A 15,555-nucleotide genomic window follows, 5' to 3' on the forward strand; every position below is an offset into this window, starting at 1 on the left:
GGAATCTCGTTCCAGGAACAAGGAGAAGATTTCGGAGAATTGTGCTTCTCCAAGACATTGCAGTATGTTATTCCAAAAGCACAGGAAGAGGAGAAGGTTCTGATGAGCACTCCTGCTCTTGCAACTGTCATGTTTCTCTCCAAAAACACTGACTACCCAAATATTTAAACTGAGGAAGGATGCCTAACTTTGCATGACAAGGTAAATTAAAAAGATTAAAAGGTAAACTATTAGGTTATATGGTTATCTTACGTTAAAAAGAGCTGGGTGCAACAGCTCTTTGAAAAAGTGTGCTGCAAGAAATATTAAAGGTATGGATGGAAATGTTTACTCCCCACCTCCTGTAGGTGTGTAGGATAAGGCAGGATTCTGACCTGCAGCGCACATGCAGAACTGGCTCACCACTGCTGCCGGACATTTAAAGCCCCTTAAACGCCTCTACCATCATTCCCAGAGTCCTGTGAACAGGACAGGTAGACAAGACAGCCTTGAAAAAAATCCAGGGGAGGTACTTTCTGCAAGACGGAAATATTCCTTCCCTTCTTTTAGTACTGACTTTCAAATCATAGTAATATTTTTTTCTGTTTTAATCAGAGAAAGAGCAAACAGGAGTTCAAAAATGGAAAACACTTGAACCCTCCCTTTCCTCAGGCAAAAGCTTAATGGCAAAAATACTGGTACAGCCTGACTACAGCTTTGGCTAATCTACTCATAGTATGATAGTAACTGGCTTAGTACTGTCATTTGGGTATACAGAAGTTGCAGAAACAGAGACTAGCCAAAACTTTATTAAATTTGTTTACCTTTAATAAGAATAAATCTAGGAACAGGTTATACCATGCCTCAAAGAAAAAAATAAATAAATCATGCTCTTGTGATACATCCTGTTGTGCAGATGACAGAATGCTGCAGGTTTCAGTGAGAAGGGATCAGTAATGAAGATGTGACTAATACTCAAATTGTGAAACTTTTCTGGCCAAGAACGTCCTTCCTCCCCAATACAGAATACTTCAATTTAATTTTCAATTCCTATTATTGTAGCACTTTAAGCATAATGATCTTAATAACTCCATCCACAATAACTGAAGCTCCATGCCATGTATATTGAAATACTGGTAACATTTCTGGAAACATACACTATTGTGGTCTGCCTATCTCAATAATCCCAGAAAAGTGATACTATATTCCTAAGTAGTACATTTCCACGCCAACTTCCAACTTTCACTTGGATTCTAAATATCTGAGAGTCTTATGTTGATAAATAATTTATATTTTAATAAAGAATAGAAGCTAATTCTCCTGGAATATTTTTCTGGCTAAGAACTTGTCATTTTTGAGGTATTGCTGTACAAAGCAGAATGAATCAATATACTGAAAAATACAGTACCAGCACTGTCTGCTGAGAGCAAACATTGTGTTGCATAAGTCACTTCAGAAATTAATAAAATTAATCCAACTGCCCTTTACCCCAGAGTATACTGTTTTACCTCCTACATAACACTTTGCTTGCGCAAGAAGGCATTAGACCTCCAAACTAATACTAGACAATTCTTCCTCATTCTTCTCACCTGGAATGGGAGGGTACATGGAAATTTCTGCAAGGGAATACTGACCAAATGGCCCACAGTGCCTCTGTTAGCTTTCTATATGCCTTCTACATAGCCTTCTATATTCATTTTCACCCATAGTAAACTAGAAAACTCAGCACATCTCTCACTAAAAAGCAAACAGCCTCTTCTCCCTCCCCTGACACACAGAGGTAAGAATTTTCCATATTTAATTGGGTTTGGTTATTTATTACCTGAATCACAGATGTTTACTTCATCTATGTGTTAAACAGTAAAATGCCAAAATAGCTGATCATTTAGCTTACACTGGGATAATTGGCATGTCTCAAGTAGTAACTACAGAGCATATATCTGAGACTGCCATACTAGGTGCATTAAATGCAAGTTGTTTGTAAACTGAAATGTACAATGCCCTAAAATTGAGCATTCCTAAGAGATTTATATCGAAGTACAAAAACTGTTCCATATCATTTCTCAGCATGTTGAGTTGTTTGTCAATATCCCTTAGCAGAGACTCAAGGTGACACCTATCGAAATTCCTTTTCAGGAAGCTTTGGACTGCGGTCTAAGAACAAAATATGTGCATGATAAATGCTTTGATTTATTGTTCAAAATAAAGCAACTTTTTGTTTAGAAACACAGTTCTAGACAATTAAATGCTTTACTTTGACTATGAAAACACCAAATTTGAATGCTAATGCAATTTGAACTCTGAACTCTTTTTCAAATTTCCTTCTCTAATGTGAAGCAAGTTTCTGTACCCTTCTTAGTACAACTACATAACGTGTTATTGTTGGGCTTTTTTTTTTTTTTTTTTCACTGAAACAACCTGGAGAAAAGTTCAAAAAGCATGGAGAAACATCTTTGAAATAGAACTCAACTAAATCAAGAAGGTTTTAGATCTCTAAAATAATTATTCTTTATTTATTATTGACATTAAAAGAACTTGACTAAGAGAAAATGAAAAATTATACAGGAAATGCAGAATTGGCTACAAATATCTTAGCCATCAGTACAAGTTAGAGACTTTGTTTTGCAAGACATCACATATCTCACTAAATTGCTCTGCTTCCTGAAACAAACACACTTTAATTTTTAAGGCCTTCATTTTCATGCTGTACAGCATGAAGAGGCCACTTCATTAAAATGAATCATTATTGCAGAATTCATAAAACCAGATGTAGCAATTGATAAATAAACATAAGCTCCAAGGAACCATTTCAGCTACTAAGTTCTCAATACAAACCTGGTATGTGGAAACCGGAGAAGCAATATATGGCGTAATAGACGTCTGAGTGATCATTCTGTTTGCTGTAATACTGTAGGGTGACGGATAAAATCTATAAAATGCAGAAATATTTATTAAATGCCTGTTCTTTGCATCTTTCATAATGCAAACTTTTTTTTTTTTCTTACTGTGCCATTATTTAACATACCCATTTTGTAAAGCAGCTGTGGTTGGATCATACGTCAGTGTCATTCCAGCCTTGGGGGGAAAAAAAAAAAGTGGAAAGAAAGAGTTGACAAAATTCATTTTGATTGTAAATTATTTCTCATACTCTTTCTTTAGTTGTATTATTTTTAACTGAATATTTGTATTGAAGTAGTTTATTACTGTAAGATAGGGAAAGGTTAATTGACAGATGTAATTATATAGCGAAGACAGTCAGCAATATTGCCTATGAATACAAATTTCCAAGTTCCCAGCATGAGGAACAAAATGCAATCTATGAAATACCTGGCTAAGAGAACATGTGTGTGTTTGAGAGGCAGGGCATGAAGATGATTATGTTAGGGTGTTGCCTACAATATATTAACTACAAGAATGAATGAGGAGTGCTGTTTTTCAGAAGACACATTTGAATTTTCTTGTCTCATACAAATGAGGTGTCTAGGCTTGCTAACCACAGTAAGCCTATGAAACTATTATCTTGAACATTAAAGATTAAAAAAGCTGTGACTAAAAAAAAATTAATGCTGCATTGCACTGGTATACTATTTTAATCTTATGAAAGTGATGTGCATTTCAGTGCTGCATAAATCAAAGGATTATTTACTACATGTAAATGAAGTTATGTTTCACATAGTTCTATAATATGAGAAATATCTCAGCCATATTCCTGACGAAGTTGAAGGAGATTTTTATTGTTCACTTAAGTGAGGTATGATTTAGGGTTTCCTCATTTTGCCTTTTTTCCTCTTAAGAAAGATACAGTTAAGTGTTTTATAGAGTTGCAAACTGTCAGGTAAGAGCTGTGTGCCCATTTTTAATATGCCAAAGATCCAAGCCAAGAAGTCTCAATGCCTATCATTTTCATAAGTATTCGTTATTGTACACCCACACTAAAGCTTGAAGGGAGGACTTACAAGTCTCACCTCGCCTTCTCTGTGCCATGCTCTTCCATTCTGTATATATTTATTCTGATTCTGTCTCTTTTTCTGTCCTCCATCGGCAAACTTGCACAATAAAGGTTCTGCAGGAACTGAGAAGAAAGAAGAAATATTATTTCATACTCATGTGTTCAGCGCTCCAAATGAGATATGGTTTTTAAGTTATATTCCCGATATGACAGTTAAATAACACAGACTCATACTACAGCATCAACAACTGTTCTGCATAGCACAAAGATAGCTGCCACACACAAACAGAGCATCTGGAATGCCTTATATCTTTGATTTTAAACTACTGCTCTAAAACCTGTTGGAAAGAAACATGGTCTGTATATCCTGAGTATGTGTCTGTTGGTCTAGGGATGAATGAGAACTGCCATCTGAATTCTGAGCTCTGCCTCTTCGGAGGTACATCTAAGGAGGGTGGAGAATTAATCTGGCCAAAGGCCTTTAATATATTCCCCCCAGCACTTGGGAGGTTTCAGTAACATCCCAAAACTTAAACTGCTCTGCTCATCCAGAACAGCCGGAAGAGCTGGCACAGTACCTCCACTTAATCTAACCAGCAGGGTGGAGTGGGCACCTTTATCTCCTGCCACCTGGCACTGAAAAAATGCCACAACTGCCCATTACCTTTTTATCTCTGCTCTATAAAGAGCACAAAATGCAACAAGAAATTTTTCAAGATTTTTCTTTTATCTTGTTCTTTGCATACTGTCATGAAATGGTATGACTACACTTTTTTAAAAAACAAAAAAAAAACTTTTGCATAACATAATCCTAAGCGTGACTTCAATTTCTAATGTCAAAATTCAAGCAATGAACAAGAAGAGTTTGCATAGTATTCTTTCCCCATTACTAGCTTAAACTGTAATAGTTTCTGAGTACCTACGGCTGAAACACAGCTCTGCTACATCACACCCCACCCTCCCTAATCACAGGGTGGAAGCACTGTTATGACTTGGATGTGAACACTTCTCTGCCAATAATTCCTGACACATGAGCTGTCTAAGCTTTACCATGACACTCCTCCAGCCATTTGCTGTTTGGAAACACCTGCATGAGACACAGCTGGATCTGAAAACATGCAAGTTTCCAAATGTAGAGTAAACACATGAGGTGGGAGGGCCACCCACAAAAAAACCAACCCCAAGAAAAATTTTAGCTTATCTGTATCATGCAACAAAATCTGTTAGTATAACCACAGCCAGTGCTGATGTGCTCTTCACTCTGTCTGCATTTACAAAAGATGATCAGTATTGAAAACCTCCGAGACTTATAACCTGGCAAAAAGCCTGACTTCTAAACCATTTGCACAAAACTAACACTAATGGCCAAGTCACCCCTGGCTTTGGATGGCATACCTAAAATATTAGCTCTGGTTCTACTAGGAAAATATCCACTTCCTACATGATACATTTTTTGACAGCCTTCTCTACAAAAGATGGACAGACGGGGAGACAGAACTGGTATGTGGTTCCCTGTCTCATCTCCAACACTGACCACACATCCGTCAGAGACTTGTACCTCTCCTACCCGTGCGCTGTTATTCAGCAGTCAAATAACTTGAATATCAGAGAGTCAGACTTTAGTACTAAACAGACAACTGAATTAATTTAAAATGTATTACCTTATAGAAAATTGTAATTAAAATCCTATAATCATAAAATAAACCAGAGAAAGGTTAGGCTAATGACACTGGAAAAAGTATTGGAGACCTATGGACAGCGGAGGAAAGGCACAAGGAAATTAATCGAAACCCTAAAGTAGGAGAACATTGTCTTCTAAATCTTGCATTTCTGAGGTGATTTTTGGCATTCCTACAACCAAGTTTAGCTTTGTGGTCTTCTGTCATGAGAAAAAAAAAACGTCTGCCTTGGCATATTTGGGGCAAAAAGGTACCATGTCAATATGCTGATGGATAATTTGATATTACTTTATAAAAGCTAGCTCCCAATAATCTTGGTCATATCACACAGCATTTTAATCCACATACAGTTCTGTTGAAATAAGAGGAGTTAATCTCAGAAGACCGTACTCAATATGGGTAAAATTGTCACATTCTGGTCTGAAATTATTTTGACTCCGATTTTACACAGTGAAGAAAAAAATAAATCCATCAGAGAGAGCGAGCTGAGATCCAAATACCGAAGTTAACTGCCTTAAATGAAAAAAAGGTCTTTCCCAAGTTGAGTATCTCTGGCTACTTATAAATTATGTCAAACCACCTAGTATTGCGGGAAGCATGTGTGACTTCCAAAATACACACTGTGAATTTTTGAATGAAGTCGAAAGAAACTGGCATGAGAACGGCTTATGAAGTCATAGAAAATACCTAAAGGTTTCTAGCCCATTGATTCTGTATTATAGCACTCACAGGTAGCAAATAGTTTATTTAAAGCTGCATTATGCTTTCATTAAAAATCCCCATAGTGAATTGTACAAAACTTTCCTGAAAGCATTATTTGTGCTTACATTTCCCATAGTCTCAAGATAAAGAACATTTTTTTAAAAAAGTCAGAGTAAACCTGTCCAACTGTTTGAATAAAATGTTCATAAAAATCTATTTTAAGAATAAATTTTTTTTTTGGTCGGTAGATAACTGAAAACAGCTAAATTTTAAATGATGAAACATCTTCTGTGGTGCATTGAAACACTCTCCTGACAAATTTAAAGACAAAGAAAAAATGGGAGAAGAATTATCCACGTGTATTGGACTTTGCATATGTAATAGCCAAAACCTGCAGCAATGAAAAAAAGAAATTTAAAAAGGCATTAATTTGTGATTTGCCAGAAGTTGGTGCTCCATCTTACTGTACACAGATCTGGCATGGGAACCCTTGTTTTTCTGACCTTCCAGCTTCTCTTGCTCCTCACTGTGTCCATAAATGAAGCCAAATGCTGTGAAAGCTCCAACTCATGTTAAAAAAAAAAAATGAAGCAGACCATCTATTTAATACCGCCAACTGCTGTGAGAAGGCTCTATTGCGTTTGCCCGATTCCAGTTCAAGATCTGAACACGGATAGTGGCGACTGCTGCGACTGAAAGCCTAACTGCAATTTTTGGCTGCTCTTCCGTACATGTGACCTGAGTACTGCTGCGTTCATTGCTTCAAGAACACAATGACCGATGGTCATCAGAGGGAGGGTCGTGAGAAGGAGATAAACCTTCATGGGAGCCAAGTAGGATCTATTGATCCCCCTCCCACTGAAGAATGAACATAGGCCTTACTCTCTTCAAAATTAAATCTACAATTTATTTCTTCAGCTTACCTTTCCTCATATTTTTCACAAATACATAAGATATTCTCTCTCTTGCACATACCAACATGTATATAATAGATATGTGTATAAACAAAAAACTCCAACAAGCCCTACAGACCAGTCAAGCAATCTTTTTTGTGGTCCAGGAAGGAAGGGAGAGTCCTTTTTATTGTTTTATTGTTGGGAAGTGCGCAGGCCCAGTGATGAAGAGGATCATTAATCATTCAGTAACTTGTCTGTATGTGCAAGACAGAGGCAAAGCATAAATATTCAGAGTTGCATTCTCAGCTAAGAGATAACTGAGGCAAAAGGCTACGACTTAGAGTGGATTTATGCTTCTGCAGCTAACACACCATGTTTAAAATGCCCACTCCACTGACACTTAAAAGAAAACCAACAGACACTCTCAATGGTTTGTAGATGTCTGCTGAGCTGCTGCCACGGAGGCGTTCTGTAACTGTGAGCTTTCCTGTGCTTTAACAGCAGGTCAGTGCTTTAACACCTGGCTGTCAGAAGGGCTGACCATCTCCTCCTGCCTTGAATCACCCTCCTCTAGGGCTAACGTTTTTACAGAAGGAAGATATGAATGCAATATTAGTCCAGAGAGTAAATACTTCCTTGTCATACACATTGTGCACGTGCATACATTAGAATTCAGTCTTCATTTGTTCAATACATACCAGGTGACACTATAAATGCAAGACGAAATTGATGTTCTTATGTTGGACTCTGTGTTTACAACCTTGACTTTACATGGCTAATTTTATCAACTTTTCAGTAAACCCTGCTTTCAGGTATTAGAAACACAACAAAATAGTTTTAAAATACTATTATTTTAATCAATTTTCAGTTAAACTGCATTTTTCAGTGACTTCCATTGCTTATTTTCTAGTGACAAAGCATATGTGACTAACGAATTCTGACATTAAAACATCACTTTAATGATAGAGCAAGCCTGTACCGCTAGAAACTTTTGCCAAAAGCTGTGGAAATTAAAAAAGAAGTTCTGCAACCCAAGATCTCAGTAGCTTTATATGTTTTAAGAGAAACAAAACGTATGCTCTTCACCATCCTAATCTTCACTTAAACACAGTGCTCAGGGTTACATTTCTTTAATAATTTACACAGGGTTTAATAATTTGTCACAGGAGTATATTTTGAGTGGTTTTAAGTAGTATTTTTCTCTTCTATTCCAATGTTGCTTCTTAAAGCTAAGCAGTGATTACAAACTATGAGAATTGGAGCAGTAAAAGCTTCTAATCTTTGATCTAATGGGTAAAATCTTGGTTCCTCTGCTTTCAGTGTGACAATCAGGAGTAACACCAGCACTGTGACCTCTTGATACCCTTTAGCAGTGGTTTTCAGAATGTGGTTTATGGATTATTTCTGAAGGATCTGTGAAAGATAACTAAGAAATGTGAGTTTATGGTCAAACGACTTAAATTCACTACATAGAGATCTGCAGTGCTGGATACTTTGTAAAGGTAAGCAAATAGAAAAAGCTCGAAAATGACTGCCACAAGATAACTACTTCAAGGTTCCATTTTCACTCCTCTCCTGCACAAGGAAAGATGTCTGAGATCAGAATCATTTCAAACAGTAGTATCTACCACACCTGCGGACCTCTTCCTAGTCTACAGTCAAGAGCACAGGCAGGAACAGGGCTCTCTTCAATTCCCTCCCTAAACCAGAATCTGAGTGACCAATATCTTTATCATAAGTGGGAAGGGGAGGGTGGGTCATGGTTAACCTATGATTTTTGGGTCATCACCATAACCCACCATTCCTGAAGCAAAAATGGTATGGGCTGCTCAGCAAAAATACTCTCTACCTTACACCCATTAAAACAACACCACCTAAGTTATTTTTCAGTAAAAGAAGTATTAAATAATCCATAAAGCCTATACAACAGACATAAAACTTCTGTAACATTTTAACTTCCGTATTTTTCATTTTAAATGTAAGAGACAAATACGCCCAGACTTACACATACCTTACGTATTCTACAGCACAACTGCTTTATGTAATTATTTATATAATTATTCTCATGTATCATCATGCAGCTACACACTGCTGTGATAGGGAGGAGATGCCTTTCATGATTTTGCCCAGCAGATCATTTCTACAACTGTTAGGGGTCCAACACAAGACAAAACCACAGCAAACATTAAGCATCATCTTTAGGGGAAGGAGGCTAAGTATGCTGCTCTGCCCTCACTACTCATCTTCTGTGTCCTGGCTCCTTATACTAGCCTAGTCTCTGTTTCCTCCAATTCACGTCATGAGGTTCACATTTCATAGGAGAATAGAAAAGCTTTAAATATCACATTATTCACTGAAAACAATAATTCTTTAAAGAGAGAAAAGTAGAACTAAATGCAAAATTTATTTCAAGGTTATAGCAATCTTGTAATAAACATACAGTTGAGAAGAGAATGAAATACAAAAATCAAAGCCCTGAGAGAAATGGACAGAAAGTCGTAGCCCATAAACCAGAACAAACTACTACAATAACTTACATAACAAAAGCACAAACCCCAACTAGAACAAATGGTGAAACTAATACACCACTCCTAGGAGTTTTAGGATTATACCAACTTGCAATGCACTTGAAATTGCTCTCTGAGCTAACCTTCCTTCTTCCTGACTGAAGGCAAACAAGGACACACTAAATATTGAACATATTTCATTAAGCTAACATGGACCAGGGTAATAAAGCCCAAATAGCTTGTTACATCTGGGTTCAGCTTGCTCCGTATCATCAATGCCCAGTCACTCAATTCTACAGTCAACACTTTTGTCACCACCCTGTGCTACCCTTGGCCCTCTCAGATTCAGAGAGGTTTTTCTGTTCTGTCTTCTCATGCTCCAGAGGAGGTTTCACCCATGCTTCCTATAACTGTGTTTAATCCATTCTTCCATTTAAACCCAAACTTAGTTAAAATAACAAAGCTGCATTATGAAAGCATGTTTTTGTTGAACAGATGTTCTTCCTCCCACACCTATTTCATTACAGGCCCGCCTCTCCTACCCTCCTCATCCTGATAACAGTGTTTTTATAGCCAGCTCCCTTTGCTGATTTTAGCCAAGTTTCTAGGACACAATGTTTTAATTTAAACATAGTTCCAGTTCTAGAATTTTATTTTGCATGTATTTGAACTTGCTGCTCTATAACCCCAAAGGGGGCTGATGTATTTCAAAACATTTTCCTAACCTTTGTTTGTCCAAGAGCTTTCCCACAACATCCACTTTTCTCTGTGCAGGTAGTCCAAGACCACAGTTGCCCCATGACTCTGCCCCACTTTTTGGCAGACTGCAGCATATTATTATGCATAAGCTGCATCCTCTAATAAGACTGCATTATTGGACACGTGCTTGCTATGTGGTGAGGAACTCCAGGAAGAATTTGAACGCAATAAAAAGCTTTCCAAAGAGCAATACAACTTCACAGCGCCAGCATGGAAAAGTAAAGTTGGGGCTGCACCCTATAGAACAAGATCGAGAGTCTTTAATAAATAAGGTTCTCATGACTCCCTTACACACCTACTTATCTGTCGCATTTTTCAGCATCATGGAGGGTGCGACTCATCTCACTTAACTGACTTCCAGCCATTTAGAGTTATCTATTTCTGAGTGACTCATCTAGACGCTCTTTGTAACCACAAGGACAGCTGACAGTAAAGATACATCAGTCTCTGGAGGTGTGTGCTTCTTTACCTATTTTAGACAGAGAGCCTAGACAGCTACTTTGCCAAGTAAGCATTAGAAGTTAAAGTCCGTGAGGTAGATTACATCATCAGACCCCTCTTTAGTTTCCGCTTTCTGACAAATACCAGTTCTGTGCAAATTTCTTGTCCCTAATTAATCACACTTTTCTGGTAAATGGTTTCCTCCACACTGCAAAAATCGTTCTTACAATTCTGTGCAGCAACTTTTTATTTCTATCTGGTTGAATGTGATCATATAAGGGTGCAACTCCAGCTTCAGCAACAGCCCACCAGAGACATAGCATGATTAGCAATGACATGCTTGACAGCCTGTTCATGAGAACAGGATAATGCAAGTGAAAATAAAAAGGAGCAAACTAAAAAGCACTACTAGGAGGTTCTGTTACAGTTTTTTTACTGTCTCTAATTGAATAGAAACCCCTATATGCTAATTGGAACTCTTGGTTTCTCCATACTTTTTACTCTTAATTATGTCCAAGCCATAGCAGCACTATAAAACTAATCACGGAGGGTGGATCAGAGCACAGTCAGCATTCAGAGAAAATTGTTCCATGATCTCCTTGCCCCTAAAGGGATTTTCCATCTCATAAAACACAGATTGCTAAATATATGAAATAGAAAAGTAAATGTTACAGCCCCTATGTATAACAAAGTTCTAACTAAATAATCTCAGCAATCAATCCCAATGCAAAGGGTCTGCAAAAGCCAAGCCAGGGAAGTCAAAACCCTGCATTAAATTAGTGTTGGTGAAGGGAGTGGTTTCCTGTGCTCTGAAGCAGCTTTCCATCCCTACCGCAGCACAGACTGACTCAAACTGGAGTAAACTTTGGGGATGAGGCATGTATGTAGTTTTACTAAACAAGCCACATTCTTGTCTGCCTGCTGAGGGCCGCTTTCCTCTTCCTCGGTGTCAGGGTCTGGCTGGGGAGAACATTTCACCAGTGGGATAAAGGTGGCTTCAGCAAACACATCAACAATGTAATCTGTAAAATTCCCGCTTGGGATTCTCAATAAAATGGTTACCAAAAGCTGCTTAGAATGTCAGGCATGTATTCTTTCCTCCTTTATTGTCCTCTTTTCTTTCTATTTTACTCTGCTGCTCTGAATTTGCTTTCCTCAGTTTTAAGTGTTTATGGAATATACATTTTGTCTCTTAGAAACAGTGCTGACAAAGCAGGCAAACTGATGAAGAACTTGGTATGACAACAAAATTGCACCATGCAGCTTCTCTGCATTTTGCCTTGCACAATATTTCTAGAAGTAGCATTCTTTGTTGACCTCCTTCCATCTTCCTGAAGAACGTCAAAGCCTACTGTGACTTGAGTCACAGCTCCCCAATGCATGAAAGTGCCTGGCATTAAGGCACTGCTGCAGTATCTGTTTTTTTCTAATCAAATCTTTTTTTGAAAATTACTTCGAAAAAATCACCAACAGATGGCAAAAGTAGTCCATTTTTTGCCTCTCAAAAAAAATTGCCCGCGGACAATCAGCCAAATTCTGTTCTGATACACATACAACACATACTTGTCTCCTGACTTCAACTGGGATTATGTGGGACATAAATTTGTGCATAGCTGGCTTAAGGCATCTTAGCTGCTTGTCTATCTGCTAGGAGAGAACATTACTAGATTCCTAGAAAAGGTTTACAGTAGATAAGTGATATACTGTGTTCCAAGTGAGCGAGTATTGCAGTCATCCAACAAGACACAGTTTAATTTTAATAAGCCTGCCTCTGAATAGGAAGCCAGATACAACAATCAGCGTAACAGGCTTCCACTATGTAAGCAGTAACCCATTCATACATCTTGTTAGAAATATATGCAACATACCAGAAACTCCTGCTGGTGTCTTTATGAATTTCCCATTAAAATGAGCAATCACTGCTTCACATTTTTCTGTTGACTCCATTCTAAGAAAATAAAGAATAATTTACATAAATTAAACACTCATCCAGATTCCCATGTTTGTGATTTTTTTAAAGCATATTTCTTGCTTTTTCTCGCTTCACTTCTGTGGCTTACTTTCCCACGTGTGAGCAATAGAGAGGATGTTTTCTAAGAACACACAGCTTCAGAAAGGTAAAACTAAACTCAGTTAGCATTTTATGCAATCTGAGGCCAAAGTCAGTGCCAAACTGCAAATACAGTACCCTTATTTACTTAGAAATTAGGCAGAACATAACTTGGACAGCTATAGTACAAAGTACCTATGCCACCTTGAAGGAAGCAGAAAGACTGATCCACAATCATTCATAACTTAATCCCCAGTGTCCATGATACATATAAAAAATGTTAATGCCACTTTTGATGGAGGATTCTGAAGTGTCTGTACAGTTTAAGAGTAATAAACTCAAATATAAACATGCCTGACCACATGACCCAAACTGCCTTTGCAGCTTTTAGCTTATACGTATCATCCCAACTAAATGATGTACCTGTCTCCTATTTAATTGTTTCCAAGTTACCTTCAAAACAGGAACCAATAACAGAATAGGTGCTACTGAGAATTTATCCAGTATCCTGAACAGGTTTGTGCACTTACGTTGTCAAAACTAGACTTAATAGACTGGGTGGTGATCTAGTGCTAGTCTGGGAGCGGCTCCGTAGGTTGCAGCTACATCCTTACATTGCTATGCAGATGTGTCGGTCCTAACTGCCAGCTTGGACTACATTGCAACGGATGACCGAGACATGCAAGTGTAACAAAATTTATTTTGAAAGAAGAACATATTTTGCAGCTGTCTGCAAGATGGTATTTGCATAATGTTGAACAGAGATTTTATTTTTATTTGTTCATTAAATTTTGTAATTCAGATCCACAAATTAGGCCAATGGCCTCAGCAGCAAAGAAGCAGTACTAAAAATTATTAAGCCTTGGCACCTTTTTAATTCTGATAGCCTTTCTGCACAGGCCGATGAAATATAGTCATAGACAACAAGCAAAATCATCAAAATGCCAGACTGGACAAGAAGTTTTCTTCATGGTTTCAAAAATACCTTCCAGAGAATTTTCAGAAGTTCTGGATTGCTGGATCTGCATCAAAGAAATCTAATTTTTTTTGTCTCACATGAAACAAACAATATAACTTAGTTTCAGACTCAAGTCGGGACTTGATAAAATACATTACCCCTTATTAACCTAATAAAATGCTCCCAAAGGCAAGAAATTAAAATCTTTATTTAATGCCTACATGTTTCTTGGACAATTTTAACTTTAACTAGTATTTATCCAAAAATGTTCCAATACCTACCTTGCAGAAGGGAAAACATTCTGACTAGATATGACAGCAACAGCTTATTCTATAAATTATGTATAATATATGTATGCGAATAAAATTATGTATATAAAAATAACTTCACATTTATGTATATATATAAAACATATAATGTATAATACAGAACCTATTGAGAAAATATTTACTTTAAAACTAATCTTTTAATGTCTTCAATACAAGCGATGTTTTGGATACACACAAGTCCTTTGGACTTTTACATACAATTTTAAAACACTTCTGGCTATATTAGAATAAAAGCATTCTTAAAATACCACTGATTGAAGATAGGGTGAGCAAGTTTACGGAGAAAAGACTGAACAAATTTGTAACGCCTCCTGAATTCTAGCTTGGGTGTAACTGGATTCTGCCTTTCATTGTACCAAAAAGTGAAAGCTGCATTTAAGCAAGTATCAGTATTTTTCAAAATTAGTAAATATAACTTTTTGATATATATTGCTTTGCACATCATCCAAAAACACATACACACTTTCTGTGTATACTTCTGTGGAGTTCACACTCAAATACTTATGCATATGCTTATATCAAAAAAATACAAGTGTATGAATGAAATAAAAATGCCCAATTAAATTTTCACCAAAAATATTACAAATACTTATTGATCTATTTAAAGGGGACAGGAAGAAATTTTGGTAGAAACTGAACTTGATGGTTTTGCACTCTTAAATAAAGGAATATCATACCATTGTTTCTAATTTTGCTTCTTTGTTGCATCTTCTTGAAACTGGATAGTCTGCCAAGCAAATAAATGGGGAGAGAGGGGAAAAAAAAAAAAAAAAAAAATCACAGTGCTGTGAACTACCCATAGCCAACTCACAGGGAAACCAATCCCTAAAAATTTTGGCTTCATCAGGAGACATAATTTGTTCAGTTCTTTTCTGTGCACTAATTTTAGATTCTGCTATTTGTTCAAATACAGAGCTATTGTAATATTGGCTGAACATCCGAATTACTGGAATTTGACTGTTGACAGAGATCTTACAACATATTTTGAGAATCCCAATTCTTTGCTCAAAGCATGCCCCTATTTTTGATGATAGAAATCTCCAATCTAAGCCTCCAAATTTTGATTGCCATACTAGGTTTAAAGCAGGACTTAATGAGAGAGAGAAAAATATCAGAAAGGCACAGAAAAGGCTTTGATGAAGAGACCCCAGAACAAATAACTGAATTAACTAGAGAAAAAGTAGACTCACACGGACAGAACATTCGGGGCATACCTACTACTTTATGGAAAATATTTGGTCTTGTTGATTTGGGAGAGATAGTTGACTGAGCTGTCAAATATTTTAAGGTGAGATTTACTGTAAGT

At 37.1% G+C, this 15,555-nt stretch overlaps 1 protein-coding gene across 1 annotated transcript in view; it reads right to left on the bottom strand.

The window, feature by feature from the left end:
* RBMS1 (RNA binding motif single stranded interacting protein 1) overlaps positions 1 to 15,555 on the bottom strand; it is a 148,290-nt gene that overhangs the window by 10,234 nt on the left and 122,501 nt on the right. The window contains exons 6-9 of the mRNA XM_059820219.1: positions 12,781 to 12,860; positions 3,945 to 4,051; positions 3,005 to 3,054; positions 2,815 to 2,908 (exon numbers count right to left, since the gene is read on the bottom strand). Of these exons, the coding sequence (XP_059676202.1) occupies positions 2,815 to 2,908; positions 3,005 to 3,054; positions 3,945 to 4,051; positions 12,781 to 12,860 (331 nt within the window). The remainder of the gene's footprint in view (positions 1 to 2,814; positions 2,909 to 3,004; positions 3,055 to 3,944; positions 4,052 to 12,780; positions 12,861 to 15,555) is intronic.

The sequence above is a fragment of the Gavia stellata genome, chromosome 8 (genome assembly GCF_030936135.1).
Source record: "Gavia stellata isolate bGavSte3 chromosome 8, bGavSte3.hap2, whole genome shotgun sequence".
Classification (NCBI taxonomy): Eukaryota; Metazoa; Chordata; class Aves; order Gaviiformes; family Gaviidae; genus Gavia; species Gavia stellata.